A 20,213-nucleotide genomic window follows, 5' to 3' on the forward strand; every position below is an offset into this window, starting at 1 on the left:
CATTTATTTATGGACAACCTATTAAAGGACCTAAGGGGAAAGTCCTACACGCATGCCAACAATTTCAACTTATGATATCAACATGCCAGCAGCAAATAAATATAACTCTACCAAAAGACAGAAAATAAAGATAAGAAAACAGGCAAGTAGGATACAAGTTCTATCTATCTCATCACACAATAAATCAATCTGCCATCCTGAACCAGAAACACCATGAAGAAAATGAAACTAAATAGTTGCCCCCTTTTCACCAACAAGGTAGGTGACATTCAAATGAAACAAGAAAAAGCCTTGCAATCTCACAAATTCAAATGATGAATAAAGAAAAACAGTACATCCAGATCAGACACATAAGAAGCCAATATTGGAAAGAAGTGTTAGAAAACAGACTCCAAGTTCTCTCTTGGATCAACAGCAGAAGCCCAAGGAGAAAACACTCCAGGGGAAATGTTTATATTTCACTGGATAAAATCACGGACAGTTAAAAAAAAAAGTACCACCCCCTTAAAATGTCTATAATGTAGTCCTTCTCATTAAATAATCTTCACATAAAATGATTTCAAAAAAACATCTCTGTGAACGTTGTTTCTTAAGTTCAGTGAATCTTAATTTATTGTTGACATATAATTGTCACTGTTAGTTTTTTTTTTTTTTTTATACTCTTGCTTCAACAGAACTTCCAGGAGTAAAGTTCTCCTTGTCATTGGTTACCTTTCATTCTTTAGTTACGAAAGTGGGTGACAATGGAGATAAGAGGGAGTTGACTTTGATTCAGTAAATATCAGCTTGAAGAATAAAGACACCTACTGTGTCTAACGTAGTATTGACTAACTCCAAAACCAGGTTATAGGTTACTGTAAATCACTATGAATTTACTTGGTGAAAATAGTGGATTTATCCTCGGATTTTGTAGAGATATTTCTTTGAGAAATGAGAAGGAAATCAATGTTTTTTCCAACAATATGAAATATTTACTGTGGTACTTGAAAGCCTTGCATTTCTATTGTACTGTAACAGTACTTACTTTTTTCTATATGTTGTTATAAACTACCTTTCTCATTGAAGAAGTGGATAATAATCGTTCTGTCAGGATGTCATGTATAAACATGGGGACAGCTGCGTTCTTCGATGGAAGTTCAGTTGAAATCTACAGGTAACATCCCCACCTATTCTGCAATGAGAATGATGACTCACATGTTAACACTGGTTTCTCTAGATTAGTAGAGGGTTTCTTGTATATTAAAGAATATTACATTTGTTCTGTAAGCTGGAGCACTGTTTGAGTTTGTTGAGTCAGGATAAGTAGGTTAACCACTGAAGATATAGTCAGTGAAGGAAACATACACAGTGTATTTGCTAGGTCTAAATTAATTGTGAAAAAGCTCAGACTTAAATAAGTTCTAATGTGGACTTTACATTACCATCTATATATTTCCTTTATATTAGAACCAACGTTGGATCCTTTCAGAATTTTGCACACCTAAAAAGTCAATTATACACAGCTGTAACAGAGTTAGAACTAACAGATTAGAAGGAAAGCAGTTAACGAACAGTATCCAGCACCAACTCTGGAGCTATTATTATATTAACAAACAGTAGGGATTCTTTGACACTCTTAAGGTATCCATAACCTCTAAAATTAAAGTTTTCACTAACTAAGTATGAACTACGAATTTTCAGATTCACAATCCATTTTTTCTCTGTGCATCATTTTACAACTATTTTTAAACCTAGTGATGGGTGTTGTGTAGTATCAGTAAATTATGGTGTGCATTCTCAACAGATGTGTGTGTGTGAAAAACTAATTGAAATAAATTTAAGTAAGTTGGAGAAACTATCAACTGTAAATTTATTTTACCAAACATACAATGTACAGGATACACAAAGACACACTGAAGCTACACAAAAGCTATAACACTACCTTGCTGGTACCTAGATTGCACTAGTTACACATTTCTGTTTACAACTTATGAAACAACAAATTGCAGGAAAAAAAGTCTGAAACAAATTTTCCTGAATGTCAAAGAACAGTTAAAACTCATGACATACCACCAATGAACAAGAGAACTGGTTAACAGGAATATTGATGCCTGTTAATTAAACCTACAACTCAATATACCTTACAATTTAAGACATAGAACAGTTACTATTTGTACCTCTAAGATTGGAAAACCCAAGTTAACCAAACTAAGTATCACCCATACAATATGTATAATGTACGAGTCAGAGAAAAACGTCGCTTTCTTTTTGTAATTTTTTTAAAGTAAACGACAAAATGTGTTGTTTCTTCAGATTGGACGTTTTGATATAAAAATCATTAAACATTTCAGTTTGTTCTTTGAAAAATGATATCTATGTCAATTCTTAAAGTTACTCACTATATGCAGGAGAGATATAAGGGTCCTGTTTATCACACTTCTCCTCTGTTTCACGTATCTGTGAAATATTATAAAGCAAACATGATGCAAGTCTGATTGATGTCTATTCTACCTTCAAGCACAAGCTACAAGGAAGTAATAGTAATTTGGTCCCTTGCCTCAAGTTTCGACTGCGATGTTGGAAATAATTCAGAGGCTCTGATAAATACTGGAGTTCACTATGAGTGAACAGGAAAAAAAATTACAGAATCCAATAAAAACGTTTGAGAATTTAACACAATAATGATTTATACAAGTTTTATCCTATCCACATCACTAGCATAAGAGAATTTTATACTGAAGGAAAAGAGCAGTTACATATAACGCACAACAGATCAAATAACCAAGTAAAGAGTTACTAATATGAAATTTTGAGTGAAAGTAAAATACATATGACAATGATCTCATCTATGCTATATCCTGTCCAACATGCCTTTAACCAACTACTTGGGCAATTTAGGCTTAGACAGAATATAACAGATACAGCAGTGATGACAAATCTCTACTCCATAAACAAGTACAAATATTAAATATACAATTATGGTGTGGAATGAACTTCATACAGAACACCTCGGCAAAACTTCAGTGTCTTTAATCTTGAACAAACAATGATTCTGTACCTTGAACAAATTTTGTTATTGGTTTGGCAAAATAGTAAGCATACCTCAAGCTTCAATAAAGAAGTAAAAAGTGCAACAGAAACTTTAGCTATGACCATTCTCTTGCATCTGTGATACAAATGTTATATTTCTACTTTTGATAGTTACACAAGATACCAGAAAAGGTAATCTTTATTAGACCAAAGTTTGATTTTAGAAATGGTCTTTCATTGTCAAATACATTTTTTATGCATTATCTCACATAATCAGAAAACAGTATACTGCAGCATCAATTGACAGAGGTTTCAAGAACATGTATTGCACATAATTTTAGGAATTAATTATTCCAAGTGATTAAAAACTTGTGCCATTTTAACAAATGTTACTGACGTGAATCTGACTACATTTCAAATGTTAAACATGAATTGTAAGAACAAGTTAATCTGGTGTGCTATTTTCAGTCCTGGCCTCAAAGCTTACGAATTACAAATTGGAATCATTCACATTTTCATTGTAATTACTTACTGGTACCTGTATTTGTTTTACTAAAACTTCCAAAATATTAGTGAAGTTCTTAGCTGTAACTGTTCAGCTATGCTTTTTTATATAGTAACAATTAATGAAATAAAAAACATGATGCTTAGCATATTATACCTTTCAGCTAAGCTTTATCAGGATATTCTGAGTGGTTTGTGTCATTGCCTCTCAAGTGGAGTGCAAAGTTTTGCTTTAGCATGTTTAGATTTCAGACTGGACTAATCAACAGATCTGAAGACTCTGCAGTAAACAAAGGGGAATGATGTTCCACAAGAATATTTACAACATTACTTTTCTCAACGATCTAAGAAAACACATTATACATTTGGATTCCGGTTCATCCTCGTCTGACAGACAAGTTCAAAGTATCTCAACTGGTATTTAGCTGCAATACAGTCACAGAGACCAGCTATAATTACTGACTTATAGATGGTGAAGCTTTCTTATCATCTTGACTCGCTAACTGGGGACCTTTATTTGTCGATCCCCCAGGACCTGTCGACGTTGATTTCCGATCCTGTCCTGCAGCTCCCGTATGTGGTCCAGACCAAGTTGAAACACTTGAACAAGAACCAGAAGTCATTGGGTTACTTGAATATTCCTCTTCATCCTCCAACCCGTTGGCTGCAGCTGTCGAGGCGTCATATTGTGTGTTTTCAAGCCGTGTGATAAGTCTTTCATCTTCGTCCCCAAACTCACCTCCCATCAAAGATGGCTCCCCAACAACCATGACATCCTGAAATTACCCAAAGGAATTAGATACTTTTAAATAATGAGCATTCTTAGGTTTGTTTGCAGGGAGGGAAAGATATGTGTTAAGTTTCTTCTACAAATTATCCAGAAAGCACTACGTAAAGGAAAACCAGTACAGCACAAGAGTTTTCATATAACAAAATAACCAATTAAACTAACTATGACACTTTTACAAAGTTTTCATGGTATATAACAAAACTTGAAATATTTTAAGCAAAAAAATAAAAATTTTTTTATACCAGAGGTGTGTCCAACATTCCTCAATTTGCTTCTTTTCACAGTGAAAATATTTAACCAGGTTGCAATGAAGCTTGAGATAAACTTTCTACATACTATCTAGTTGTGGCTAAAAAAAGGATACTTGGTTTGGTTTTTCATTTTACGTTTTATGTGGTGAAAAATTATTATAATAAACTTTTTTTTGAAAACTGTCAAAATATACTTACTTTTTGTTTTAGAATTTAAGTTTATTTTTTGTTTGTTGATGACAAAGTATTATTTGATATATATAATTTCAACTTGAATGATTTTTAGTAACATATTTCTTTTAAAACTCAATTCAGCAACTGCACTAGTCAGCTTCAAGCTAGTAATTTTTAAAAAAAACACACCATAATCTGAGTAAGGCTCAGCTATGATGTAGTACCAGATCTTTCAAAATTACATTAGGTTACACTAGTTAACAATATTCTTGGAAAACCTCAGTTTATATGTGCACTAAAATCTACAAAAAGAGTATAATCTGTAACAGCTAAATATATTCAAATAATCATTTACAAGCAAACAAAGTCTTTGTTTCACAAACATTTGACTTTTGTTACTGACAGAATCCAATCATGTGGTTAGTTTTGTAACACAAATACTCTTATTCTAAATAAAATTTAGACAAGGTATACATGTAGATTAAATAATAACTATCCCAATGTTTTAAACTTTTCACATAAACATATTGTAAGCTAGAGGGTGTAGAACATTAAGTTTTTAGAATGTTCAAATGTAGATTATAAATATAATGGTCACTTGAAGAGAGTTAAATACAAGAATATAGTAGATTGGATTATTTATAGTGTTAAATTATTTGCCACAGATACTTCAAAAGAACTATGCTACTATAATATCAAGTGTGTGTGTATGTACATGCACTTTTAAGAAAATAACTTATTTTTGAACTAAGCATTCCTAATTTAGCAGTGAAAGACTAGAGGAAAGGCAGCTAGTAATTACCCACCACCAACTCTTGGCCTACTTTCTTTTTAAAACCAACAAATAGTTTAACTCTCACATTATAATGCTCTTTGTGGCTAAAAGGGTGATAATTTTTAGTAGGATAAGGATTCAAACCTGAGAGCCTTAGCTTGCAAGTTAAGAAGTCTAACCACCCAACCATGCTGGGCCGGAAAATGACAAACTCAATTTCATGAAAGAGATTTTGATTATTTTTTATGGCAAAGAAATACACAAAAAATAAATCAGTGAACAAACCTGAGAAGCAAGAGAAAAGCTAGCTGGTCCAGGAGAGGCAGTATTTTTCTTCTTTCCAGTTCCACTTGCAGTAGAAGACTTTCTTTTGCGTCGTTTACTCGATGGCCGCTGAGCTTCTGCAACAGTGTACCAAGAAAAAAAAAGTGAAATTAATTTGGCAAACCTAAAAATATCAAGTCATCATGAATGTTCCAAGAAAACAGAATAACACATCAGCTTGCTGAGGGTAATTTGTTCTTTAATTCAGAAAGCAATGTAATAACTTTAATAATGTCACAAGTATTATATTAATAACACATCAGCTTGCTGAGGGTAATTTGTTCTTTAATTCAGAAAGCAATGTAATAACTTTAATAATGTCACAAGTATTATATTAATAACACATCAGCTTGCTGAGGGTAATTTGTTCTTTAATTCAGAAAGCAATGTAATAACTTTAATAATGTCACAAGTATTATATTAATAACACATCAGCTTGCTGAGGGTAATTTGTTCTTTAATTCAGAAAGCAATGTAATAACTTTAATAATGTCACAAGTATTATATTAATAACACATCAGCTTGCTGAGGGTAATTTGTTCTTTAATTCAGAAAGCAATGTAATAACTTTAATAATGTCACAAGTATTATATTAATAACACATCAGCTTGCTGAGGGTAATTTGTTCTTTAATTCAGAAAGCAATGTAATAACTTTAATAATGTCACAAGTATTATATTAATAACACATCAGCTTGCTGAGGGTAATTTGTTCTTTAATTCAGAAAGCAATGTAATAACTTTAATAATGTCACAAGTATTATATTAATAACACATCAGCTTGCTGAGGGTAATTTGTTCTTTAATTCAGAAAGCAATGTAATAACTTTAATAATGTCACAAGTATTATATTAATAACACATCAGCTTGCTGAGGGTAATTTGTTCTTTAATTCAGAAAGCAATGTAATAACTTTAATAATGTCACAAGTATTATATTAATAACACATCAGCTTGCTGAGGGTAATTTGTTCTTTAATTCAGAAAGCAATGTAATAACTTTAATAATGTCACAAGTATCATTTTTCTTCTGTCAAGAGTATATGTTGAATAGACTTGAAGGATTTCTGACACACTGATTTGAAAACTAGTTTTTAGAAAACAATATTTATTGAAAAGATCAAAGCTGTGACATTTTGTCCCATTTACATTTGCGAGTAAAATTAATTAGACATGATAAAATTAGTTTATGTATGGAAAATGCAAACATTCTAAAAATGTCTACATTTCATATGGTAAAAAATTGAAATGTTTAGCTACAGAACTGCATAATATGAAAACAAGTGTAAGTGTATATCAATCTCAAATTACTTTCTTTGTGGAAGGAACTAATTAAAACTGTTAAAAATATTTGATGTTGTCCAAGTGCACATCCTGTTGTAGAGTGTTTAGTGTCAACATGGAAAATAACATAATAAAAATACAAGTTCATAAACATTCCAGTTTTCAATAAATCTCTTTTAATGTATAGAATGTTGTCGATTCTGTTAGTTTTGGATACGTGTTGAAAATTATCATTTAGTGTTATGCATCTTATTTTAAACCAATAGAATAGAGGGAAAGCAACTAATCAACAGCATCCATTGTCATTTATCAGGCTGCTACAATCAAATAATATTTTACAGTGTTGCTTTGTGGTAACAGGACATGAACCATGGACCTCCAACATATCACCCAGCATGCTAGCCACTAGGCTTACGTGACAGTAGTTTTGTTAACTGTATATTCAAACCAACTCTAATGTTTCAGATGGATGGCTAAGAAGAAATTCAGTAGCCATTTTAAATAGTTGGAAAATTTCAGCCAAATATAATTTCACTGGTCGCATCAAAGAAATGTATTTGTTAATTTTCTCATAATGTAGTGTTCCCACGTTTGTTCATTATTTGGTAATAATGACTTTTAAAGCAATATTGACTATTATAATTGAGAACTATGGAAATAATTTTGAGAAATTACATTGAGGAAACTGTTTGATACAGATTCACACTTAGTTGTACGAACAGAATTGTTTTTTTACAGTATACAATCAATCCCAAAAGTTACACGTAAATTATCCAGCATGTAATTTGTTCTTACAATCCTATCTGGAATAACAATAAAGAATAAGAAAGCAACGACAGCATTATGAGTAAATGCTATCCACAAATTAACTTTCATCTTGTCTCTCACATGTTCAAATGATAAAACATTAATATTACACTGCACACGTGTCTGCATTAAACATTAATCTTGACATTACAGTTTTCTTCCAAAATTTTTGTACACCTCATGTTTCACTACATTATTTTTTTAATTTATTTTTTACAGAAATATGATTCTAAGAGTTCTGCCAGATATAACAAATTGTATGTATGAGTTTGGAACACGGCAAAATAACCAGTAAAAATCAGTGTAATTTAAAAAGATATTATGACATTTTTAAATGAAAGCAAAAGCTTTTAAACTTTCTTTCAGCTGTAAAACTTTCTTGAATAACAACTATAAACTCCAGTACAATCAACACTGAGTTTTCATCTTTAAACATGTTTACTACCATTAACTTTAATATTTGTGTCTTCGTTTTCTTGAAAACAACTATTTATGTTGGAGGATTAGTAATTTTATAAGTTCCTTCCGATACTGTTACTAACTTTTGACAACAGCAAGATATCTACACAGCAAATAATATAGTTGATTTATTATACAGTTCTTACTTATAGAAAATTTAGAATGCACAAATTCACCATTTGGATGCTTTCACTGTTATAGTAATTTTTGGCCAACTCAGAAGATTTAGGTTAGTCCCACATTCATGTATAAACAATGTAACATATGTTAAATATTTTACCAATACTGTTCACAGAAGTAGCATGTATAAAATAAATTATTATATTTGTGAAAACTGTTATAAATATCCAAAATAAAGATAAGAATAACATGCAGTTACAACAAAACAAACACTTTATAAACATTTTCAGAAGTTATGTGCAAATATAAAATATGAACTTGTTATGTCAAAGATAAAAATACATAAACAATCTGTATAACATAACTAATATGATATTCTATGACTGGCTATATTAAATCAAAAACAATTCCATTTTACTTACAGAAACTTAAGTTATTCAATTGAATTATTGTATTGCTTAAAAACAAAGGTTTAAAAAAGAAGAAAAGTTTTAGAGGTTAAGTTGTTAGAGGTTAGGTTTCACTCCCCACAGAGATGCCATCTATACTACAGAGGAAGGCTAAGCTACCAAAAAATTTTCCATGCAGAAAGATTATTTATGTTTCAGTTTCGGAAAAGGATTATTATAGCCAGATATTTCCTTTTGATGAAATATCAAAAATACCTACTGCCTATTATTACCACCACCACCATCATCACACACAAAAAATATACACATAAATCAATGAGAAGAAAACATTCTGTGGGTTATTTAATTTTATTGAAAGCAGCGACCTTTTTTGATGACATACCTACATCCTGAGATGATTTTAGGTCATTTGGAGGGCCGCGGTAGGTGGAACCTAGTGGGATCAACCAATCAAATAAGCACATGAAACCAACCTAGTGCCCAGCAAAGAATTTCACCTAGTCCATCTAGTGTGCTTAAGACAAAGCAATATGAAGGGGTTACCCAAGCATCAAGTTATGGGCAGGCAACATTAAAGTTACTTGATTTATTCATAATGCTTTGGTAGTATTCTCAAAACTTAGAAAAAAAATTCACAAAGCTGGTCTCTGCCCTGAAATTTAATATTTTTATATCTTGCTTGGACATAAACAATTTGGCTAGGTGAAGTTTCTATTACATAAACATATGAGAAGTGATTTTGAATAATCTGATAACAAATATACATAAAAACTTAATGATTATATGGAAAAAAACATTTATATAACTTCTACTAAGCTGAAAATTTGAGATACACAATCTGTCAGTTATATGTATTGGGAAAAACTGAATACAGGTCATTAACAAACAAAAACAAATTAAACAATTAGGGAAAATACGTGTATTAAATATATACATTTATGACATGAAAATCTTATGCAAAAATCTTCAAAACAGATCTCAGAATTTAAAACAAATTTTAAATTTCTTCTACTAATCTTTTGAATACTTTTTCACATTTAAATAACAAGATAAGTTCATCCCCAAACATAAAAACATGTACAAAACATTTAATGAAAGGAAGCTCAAAATATTTTAAACAGAAAACATCAGTATCACCTTACCAGGGGGAGCCACCATCCTTTGCCACTTTTGGAACAAAGTGGTTTTTAAACAGTCTCGAGGGCTTAGCGCATAAGCTTTGTGACGAGACATTAGCTCCTGCATTGGTTCTAGTATAACACAAAGCTGTACATCAAAGAAAAAAAATATGTCATACAATTCTTTGTTACCATTCTAAATTATGTTTTATCACTACAACCAAATATTAAAGTTCTTTTGAATTATCAAAACAATGCATTTTCTTCCTGGTCTATCATGATAGAATACTTAGTAAGATGTATTTTATATTTTGTACTATTGTTTGGACACACGATTACTGCATTTCAATTAGTCAATCAGGAATCAGATAAGTACCACAGTTTCCATATTTTTGTGTTCAATTAATTCATGAGAGAGAAATTATGAAACTTAAATTCAAACTTCCACTAATATATTAATATAAGTATATAATTGTAGATGTTTGGAAACTGTTATCAATATTGGCTTTTATTTACAGTTAGTAAAAGTCTAAGGTTCATGTATGTATATTAATGCAGCTGAAGTAGCAAATGTTCAAGTTTCAATTCACTGTCTTGTTTTAAAAATAAAGTGGCTTGAAAAAAATTGTTGAATTGTTTAACGTTACACAGAAATACTACCTTTTAAAAAATTTTTCTGTATGGTATAGGTTAGTTTTAATCAGGACTTTTACCCCCCTTTGTGCCCGGCATGGCCAAGCATGTTAAGGCGTTCTAAATTTACGGTCAATTCCACTATTCGTTGGTAAAAGAGTAGCCCAAGAGTTGGCAGTGGGTGGTGATGACTAGCTGCCTTCCCTCTAGTTTTACACTGCTAAACTAGGGACTGTTAGTGTAGATAGCCCTCAAGTAGCTTTGCGCGAGATTTAAAAACAAACAAACAAACAAATACCCCCTTTTTTCATTTAGTTTAGATAGGAAAAATCAAATACACAAGTTATGACATACAACAGTACAGATTTAAAGGTTATGTCAGACATTCGTGATGACGAGAAACCCACTTGAAGTAAAAATGTATCTCAAGACTGCTGACATGGTTACTAAAACATTTAATTAAAATAAAGTAGAAAACAATGTTTCAACCTTTTAAGGTCATCTTCAGGTTAACAAAGAGTTTACAAACTCCGTTAACCTGAAGATGACCTAACAAAACGTCTTAAGATACAATGTCACAGATAGTTTTCTTAAACCTGGGAATCCTACAATTAAGACCTGTAGTAGCCTCTGAAATATTAGACACAACATTTAACATAATATTTAAATACTTCTTTCAGTTTTTATATGTAATAAAATTACTATAGGCACCTACTTTTAAATTACATATATTTATATATGAAATAAGTCCAGTTCACATCAGGTAGGTAAAAGTATGCATGTCATAACCTTTTACCAGGTTACATTCAAAATTTAATAAACTACTTTATTATCAAGGTATATGAATAAACTTGGAACCAAAATGTGGATAATAAATCAAATTATAATGTTATTAATGTGTTTGTTAACAAAATTCCCCTGGGTATAAAAACAGACATTTCTATCTCCTTCTCTAACTTATTTACCACCACTTATAGAATTTAATAACATACATTATTCATTATAATACAATTATTGCTCAAATAAAACATTTGTAGCCTTCAATCTTATTAGATTCCAGTGCAATAAACTAGAAAATGAGAACTCTCCTGCCATGTTCTATCTGTTACATACAATATGTCATAAATTAACACTACTGCTTTCTGATGTCTAATACTGTATTAATTATAACACATAGAAAGCCAAAGTTTTAGTCTATCAAATGATGGATGTTTTTACATTGTTTTATGTACAGTCTGTTTTCAGACTGACCTGCAAACATTTGAGTTTTATGACAAAGAATCCTTACTGGGAAAAACAACAACTATATAAACAGATATGTTGTTGCTATTAACCCTTTCACAATGGGCTCAATATAATATATACAAGTTCATCTGTACATTTGTACAGTATTAGCACTAGATTTGGTAGACTTTTAGTAAATATTGCAAGCTTTTTGGTACACAAAAATTCAGATTTTTAATAAAATATTTTTATTAAAGATTTGTTTGTGAAAATATTGTGTGTTTTGTGACTAGTTTGAGTGCAAAATGATTTCATGTTATGATTAAAACACTATTTGTCACCAAAATTTCAAATATTATTTATATAATTCCTAAAACCTCCTAAATACACTTCAGATATATTTTATGTTATTTTCTATACCTTAGCTATGTGGGGTCTGTTACTTAATCTTTGTTACCATTATAAAAAGAAGGAAATATAAATTATGCTTTTTTCATGCTAGAATGACTACATATTATAACATGAAAACAGAAATGTTTAATCTAATAAGCTTAACACTCATTATGCTATATATTTATAGCTAACATTACGTAAGTTGCATTGATACGGTGCACTCATGTTATGTATCCAATAGCATAAAACTGATCTTTAATCTTCCCTATCTTGGCTGTGTTCTATTGGACTAGCATTTGTAATATATAGTCACATTTCAATTATTATATATTATGCATGTATAAAGATTATTACTATTGAAAAATAAATTACTATACTTATTTTTCTTAAAATACAAAACAACAAATAAAGTAGTAAAGAAAACAATTCTCTTCTCGCTACAACCTTTGAACTTGGTTTCTGCTGGTCATAGGTTGCTTAAACTTTTGCACGTGGAAGATATCAAAAGTTTAAGGTTTTATACACACACACACACACACTTGAATAACCAAAAATTCACGAATAACAATACCAATAGTACAAAATTCCACTTAACTTTAATTAACCCTGTCTGTCCCACTGTTAGTGTATTTTGATTATTAAGTACCAGAAGCTAGATTTACTTCAGTAAAACTAATCTGTTTATTTTACTCATAAGGAAACTGAAATTAATATGTAAAAATCTATATCAATGTGTTTCCACTTGGTGATTGAAACGGTTGTTACAATATCTGTTTTAACAATAGTGATCGCATTCCCACTTGAGAACTCAAACTGTTGTTACAATATCTGTTTCAACAATAGTGATCGCATTCCCACTTGACAACTCAAAATGTTGTTACAATATCTGTTTCAACAAGTGATCGCATTCCCACTTGACAACTCAAAATGTTGTTACAATATCTGTTTCAACAATAGTGATCGCATTCCCACTTGACAACTCAAACTGTTGTTACAATATCTCTTTCAACAATAGTGATCGCATTCCTACTTGACAACTCAAACTGTTGTCACAATACTTGTTTCAACAACAGTGACCATATTTCCACTTGACAACTCAAACTGTTGTCACAATACTTGTTTCAACAACAGTGACCATATTTCCACTTGACAACTCAAACTGTTACAAAATTTGTTTCAACAACAATGAACTTGTTATTAGAGTTTCATTTAAATTTAATAAAAAATAACTCATTAAATATAGTGTCACTGAATGTTGTTTAACTCTATATATTAAGAATAAGTTAAAAGATTAAACAGTTTAGAATATTGAAAATTAATCTAAAATATGGAGACATACAAGATTGTGATTTATATCAGTCTATGAATAGAGATTGTAGTTACCATCTAACTTTGTATGAAAGTACCTATTTATCAACATAACTGACTGTAACAGGTTACAGAACAAAACAGAGTGCAGAAAGCCATGGGAAATCAGAAAGAGGAAGACAGTAAGATTGCTGACACTCAGGTATCTATGGAACTAGCCAATCAACAGAGGGAACTAGAAATAGCTCATCAAAAAGGTGTAAGTAGAATATATGAAAAGAATAAAATTAATATATATTTAAACAGCCATTAGTTCTGACAGTTAAAAATAACCATATGCAACACATCTTTAATATATTTAGATTTAATTGTATCCTTTGAAAAAAATATCAAGGTAATCTGGTTTCATAAATAATGTTTTAATTTGAACTATACATGTTGGATGGTAAATAATGTTTTACTTGGAACTATACATGTTGGATGGTAAATAACGTGTCAATTAGAACTATACATGTTGGATGGTAAATAATGTTTTAATTAAAACTATACATGTTGGATGGTAAATAATGTTTCAATTAAAACTATACATGTTGGATGGTAAATAATGTTTCAATTAAAACTATACATGTTGGATGGTAAATAATGTTTTACTTGGAACTATACATGTTGGATGGTAAATAACTTTTAATTAGAACTATACATGTTGGATGGTAAATAACGTGTCAATTAGAACTATACATGTTGGATGGTAAATAATGTTTTAATTAAAACTATACATGTTGGATGGTAAATAATGTTTCAATTAAAACTATACATGTTGGATGGTAAATAATGTTTCAATTAAAACTATACATGTTGGATGGTAAACAATGTTTTAATTAAAACTATACATGTTGGATGGTAAACAATGTTTTAATTAAAACTATACATGTTGGATGGTAAATAATGTTTCAATTAAAACTATACATGTTGGATGGTAAATAATGTTTTACTTGGAACTATACATGTTGGATGGTAAATAACGTGTCAATTAAAACTATACATGTTGGATGGTAAATAATGTTTCAATTAAAACTATACATGTTGGATGGTAAATAATGTTTCAATTAAAACTATACATGTTGGATGGTAAATAATGTTTTACTTGGAACTATACATGTTGGATGGTAAATAACGTGTCAATTAGAACTATACATGTTGGATGGTAAATAATGTTTTAATTAAAACTATACATGTTGGATGGTAAATAATGTTTCAATTAAAACTATACATGTTGGATGGTAAATAATGTTTCAATTAAAACTATACATGTTGGATGGTAAATAATGTTTCAATTAAAACTATACATGTTGGATGGTAAACAATGTTTTAATTAAAACTATACATGTTGGATGGTAAACAATGTTTTAATTAAAACTATACATGTTGGATGGTAAACAATGTTTTAATTAAAACTATACATGTTGGATGGTAAATAATGTTTCAATTAAAACTATACATGTTGGATGGTAAATAATGTTTTACTTGGAACTATACATGTTGGATGGTAAATAACGTGTCAATTAAAACTATACATGTTGGATGGTAAATAATGTTTCAATTAAAACTATACATGTTGGATGGTAAATAATGTTTCAATTAAAACTATACATGTTGGATGGTAAATAATGTTTTACTTGGAACTATACATGTTGGATGGTAAATAACGTGTCAATTAGAACTATACATGTTGGATGGTAAATAATGTTTTAATTAAAACTATACATGTTGGATGGTAAATAATGTTTCAATTAAAACTATACATGTTGGATGGTAAATAATGTTTCAATTAAAACTATACATGTTGGATGGTAAATAATGTTTCAATTAAAACTATACATGTTGGATGGTAAATAATGTTTCAATTAAAACTATACATGTTGGATGGTAAATAATGTTTCAATTAAAACTATACATGTTGGATGGTAAATAACGTTTTAATTAAAACTATACATGTTGGATGGTAAACAATGTTTTAATTAAAACTATACATGTTGGATGGTAAACAATGTTTTAATTAAAACTATACATGTTGGATGGTAAACAATGTTTTAATTAAAACTATACATGTTGGATGGTAAACAATGTTTTAATTAAAACTATACATGTTGGATGGTAAACAATGTTTTAATTAAAACTATACATGTTGGATGGTAAACAATGTTTTAATTAAAACTATACATGTTGGATGGTAAACAATGTTTTAATTAAAACTATACATGTTGGATGGTAAACAATGTTTTAATTAAAACTATACATGTTGGATGGTAAACAATGTTTTAATTAAAACTATACATGTTGGATGGTAAATAATGTTTCAATTAAAACTATACATGTTGGATGGTAAATAATGTTTTACTTGGAACTATACATGTTGGATGGTAAATAACTTTTAATTAGAACTATACATGTTGGATGGTAAATAACGTGTCAATTAGAACTATACATGTTGGATGGTAAATAATGTTTTAATTAGAACTATACATGTTGGATGGTAAATAATGTTTTAATTAGAACTATACATGTTGGATGGTAAATAATGTTTCAATTAAAACTATACATGTTGGATGGTAAATAATGTTTCAATTAAAACTATACATGTTAGATGGTAAATAATGTTTCAATTAAAACTATACATGTTGGATGGTAAATAATGTTTTAATTGGAACTATACATGTTGGATGGTAAATGTTTCAATTAAAATTATACATGTTGGATGGTAAATAATGTTTTAATTAAAACAATACATGTTGGATGGTAAATAATGTTTTAATTAAAACTATAGATGTTGGATGGTAAATAATGTTTTAATTAGAACTATACACGTTGGATGGTAAATATTGTTTTACTTGGATCTACGTTAAGTATTTACCACATAACTTCTGATACGGTATGTGTACCTTCATAAAATTTGGCAGACTTTTAGTAATTACTACAAGTTTTTGTATACAAAATTAGATTGTTTAATGAAATATTTTTACTAAAGGTTTGTTTGTAAAAATATTAAGTCTGTCTTGGTACTAGTCCAAGCATGAAGTGATTTCATGTTATGATTTAAAAAACTATTCTTTGTCCCAAAAATTTCAGATATTATGTAATTTCTAAAACCTCCTAAATACATTTCAAACATATGTTTTCAGTAAGCCTTTATATTTTATTTTATTTTCTATACTCTATGTGGTGTCTCTACAAATTCTCGTAACCATCGCAAAAAAATTAGGAATTTTTTTCACGCTAGAATGATGCCATATTCTAACACAAAAATACGTCTTGTAATGTTATATATTTATATATATTTATTATTTCCTTTTATTATATTGACCTTCTAGTCATCAATAGCTAACATGACATAACTTGCACTGACGTGGTGCATGTGCACTCATATTACCATATTCAGTGATATATAGTTATGACAGAAAGAGTTCTTACCTTGTCATGAGTAGTTTTTTCCTCATACCTTAAAAAGTATCACAATTAGGATAATGAAAGTATAGTATATTATAAATATTATACTAACACACATCTACATAAAATTTTATGTAAATTGAATGACAAATAAACTGATTATAAACAACTAACCAAATATAAAAGGGGCAAAAAGTGTTTGTGCATCCACTGTAATGGTCAGTTGTGTAGCTTTTCAGGTGAATTACTTCACGCAATCTCTCCTCATAGCCCTCCATGATCATTTGACAATACTTGACTGGTATTTTCTTCCATTGTTCTTTACAGAAGGCCTCAAACTCTTGTAAGTTTTTCGGATGACGCTGATGATCCCTGGTCTTCAACTCATGCCAAACGTTTTCAATTGGGTTGAGATTGTGTGACTGCGATGGCCACTCCAGAATGCTTATATGGTTCCTCTGCAACCAGGATTGCATATATTTCGATGTGTGCTTAAGGTCATTGTCATGCTGGAAGATCCAACGACGCCCAAGCCACAAGTTCCGAGCATCATTCTTGATATAGGTGCCTAATATATCAACGTACTCTTCTTTTTTCATGATTCCGTTGATGTGGTGAAGACTGCCTACACCAGAAGAGCTGAAGGAACCCCATAGCATGATCGAGCCACTTCCATGTTTAACTATAGAGACGGTGTTCTTTAGAAGATTTTGTTCCCCCTTCTTATGGAAAATATTGTGAACATGATTGTGGCCAAAAAGCTTGATTTTAGTCTCATCTGACCAAAGAATACTCTTCCAAAAGGTAAAGGGTTTATCTACATGCTTTCTTGCATTTCTCAATTGTGCTTCTAAACGAACAGGCTTTAAATATGGAGTTCTACGAGGACGGCATGCTTTGAACCCAGGAGAGTGTAACATGTTCGTAACTGTACAGGTGCTTACTTCAACCCCAGTTTCCCTTACCAGTTTCTGTTTGTCATTACATGTTAAACGAGGGTTCCTACTAACTTCTCTGAGAACCTTCCTCTTGGTTCTATCTGGAATTTTGGTGGTGGGGGGGCCGGAACGAGGGAGGTTAGCAGTTGATCCTGTAAGCTTAAACGTTGCAATTATGCTTTGAACAGTAGATTTCGGCACATTAAGTTGTGTAGCAATACCGGAAAGAGACACACGAGACTTGTATGTTACAATAATTCGGTTTTTTAAATCACTGGGCAGTTGTTTCCTGTTCGCCATGATGACCAAGCAGATAATGACGGAGACAGCACTAAATTGCCGGAAGTACATTGTTTGTTGGCTAAATTCTAATAATTATGAACCCAGTGTCTAGTTCTAGAATGGTATAATGTAGTTTCTTCGCCAAACTAAAAATTTTTACAAGAATATCAGTTTCTTCACACCTTCTGAACTGTACAAACACTTCCTGGTCCTCCTATTTTTGGTTATTTGTTTATAAACAGTTTATTTGTCATTTAATTTACATAAAAATTTATGTAGATGTGTGTTAGTATAATATTTATAATATATTCTTCTATTAGACTAATCGTGATACTTTTTAAGTTATGAGCAAAAAACCACTCGGGACGCAGGGGTACAAACACTTTCTGTCGTAGCTGTAAAACTGACCCGGACTTGGCTGTGTTTTAGTAGAGTGATATTTTGTATTATATAGTAAAATTTACATTTTATATATAAATATTAGTTACTAATTAGAAATAAATTTCATAATTTATTTCTATTCTTAAAATACAGAACAATAAACAATGAAGTAAAGCACAGAATTACCTCTTCTACAGTTCTAGCTTAACTTTTGAATTCAGTTGCTGCTGAACATTGGTCGGTAAGCCTTTTAAAATTTCACACATGGAGAATATCAAACTATTTGTTTTGGGTTTTATATATACAGCTGAATAACAAAAAAATAAAATAACAATATTGATACCATACAATTCTACTATAATTTATTAAACTTACCACATGACTTACTAAACTCTACATTTAGGTGTGTTCCTTTAATATTTACTTTTAAATTCAGAAAATAACTCTTATATAATCAAGTTTGGATTATAATCTAATTCTAAATTTAATGACTTGTATTCATAAAATAGTAGTTCAATAAAATTTTGAATGCAAGTCAACAAATGTGACGACATAATTTGACTGGGGACCCACCACGAAAATGTTAATTATGTTTTATTTATTACTTACTGATTTAAGTGTACAACTGATTAAAAGCCCAGTAACTAGCATTCTTGGTGGCTTTCTTTAAGAAGTCATCTGTAAACCCTTGGGAAGAACTGTTTATGCCATCACCATCTTCCTTACCAGTACTGGCTGACGCTAGACCTTGGCAGTTGATTTTCCAATCTGTAAACCCTTGGGAAGAACTGTTTATGCCATCACCATCTTCCTTACCAGTACTGGCTGACGCTAGACCTTGGCAGTTGATTTTCCAATCTGTAAACCCTTGGGAAGAACTGTTTATGCCATCACCATCTTCCTTACCAGTACTGGCTGACGCTAGACCTTGGCAGTTGATTTTCCAATCTGTAAACCCTTGGGAAGAACTGTTTATGCCATCACCATCTTCCTTACCAGTACTGGCTGACGCAAGACCTTGGCAGTTGATTTGCCAATTAAATTTGTATGAAAAAGTAATGCACTGACCACTTTTTCCTTGTTGTCCTTGAAACATGTCACTACAATATGGTACAGTTTACTGTTAACATCAATACTGCCATCAGCAGACAAGCTAAAAGCCCTAGTTTAAAATTTTACTCATGATTTGCTCAGTTGAGCTGCTGGACATTTGTCCACATATTTTTGTGCTAAAGCATCCTTATTTTTCACCCATTTCCAAATCTGAAAATATTTTGGTGAAATTTTTTGAAACATAGTCTGAAACTGTTGAAGGAAGTTGACATTCCATAAAGAAGGTGAATATACAATCAGCTCTGATCATTTTATGATTGGGTATCAGGTTGTACAATTTATTAATACCACATGCCCTGAAATAGTTTTACTGGTGTTTAGTACTAAAATACAGTGGTGTTTAGATGTTTTTTGGTATCATTTTCATTTCCATAAGCACTGTAGAAATTGTAAACATTAATTGTACATTTTGCATATTTTATACCTTTTAAGGAGAATATTACTGGATTTTTTTGAATACTTATGTCTAAATTT

General features: G+C 30.6%; 1 protein-coding gene across 9 annotated transcripts in view; it reads right to left on the reverse strand.

Moving 5' to 3' along the window:
• Positions 1-1,821: 1,821 nt before the first annotated feature.
• Positions 1,822-20,213, reverse strand: part of Chi (LIM domain-binding protein 2 Chi) — a 136,047-nt gene continuing 117,655 nt past the window's right edge. For 5 of the 9 annotated variants that reach the window (XM_076452072.1, XM_076452071.1, XM_076452074.1 and 2 more), the window contains 4 exons: positions 10,048-10,171; positions 9,288-9,338; positions 5,789-5,904; positions 1,822-4,289 (listed from right to left, as the gene is read on the reverse strand). In XM_076452072.1, the coding sequence (XP_076308187.1) occupies positions 3,969-4,289; positions 5,789-5,904; positions 9,288-9,338; positions 10,048-10,171 (612 nt within the window). In that variant the 3' untranslated portion in view covers positions 1,822-3,968. The remainder of the gene's footprint in view (positions 4,290-5,788; positions 5,905-9,287; positions 9,339-10,047; positions 10,172-20,213) is intronic. The other 4 variants (XM_076452075.1, XM_076452079.1, XM_076452076.1 and 1 more) reach the window with 1 other exon arrangement.

This window comes from Tachypleus tridentatus, chromosome 8 (genome assembly GCF_004210375.1).
Source record: "Tachypleus tridentatus isolate NWPU-2018 chromosome 8, ASM421037v1, whole genome shotgun sequence".
In the NCBI taxonomy this organism is placed as follows: Eukaryota; Metazoa; Arthropoda; class Merostomata; order Xiphosura; family Limulidae; genus Tachypleus; species Tachypleus tridentatus.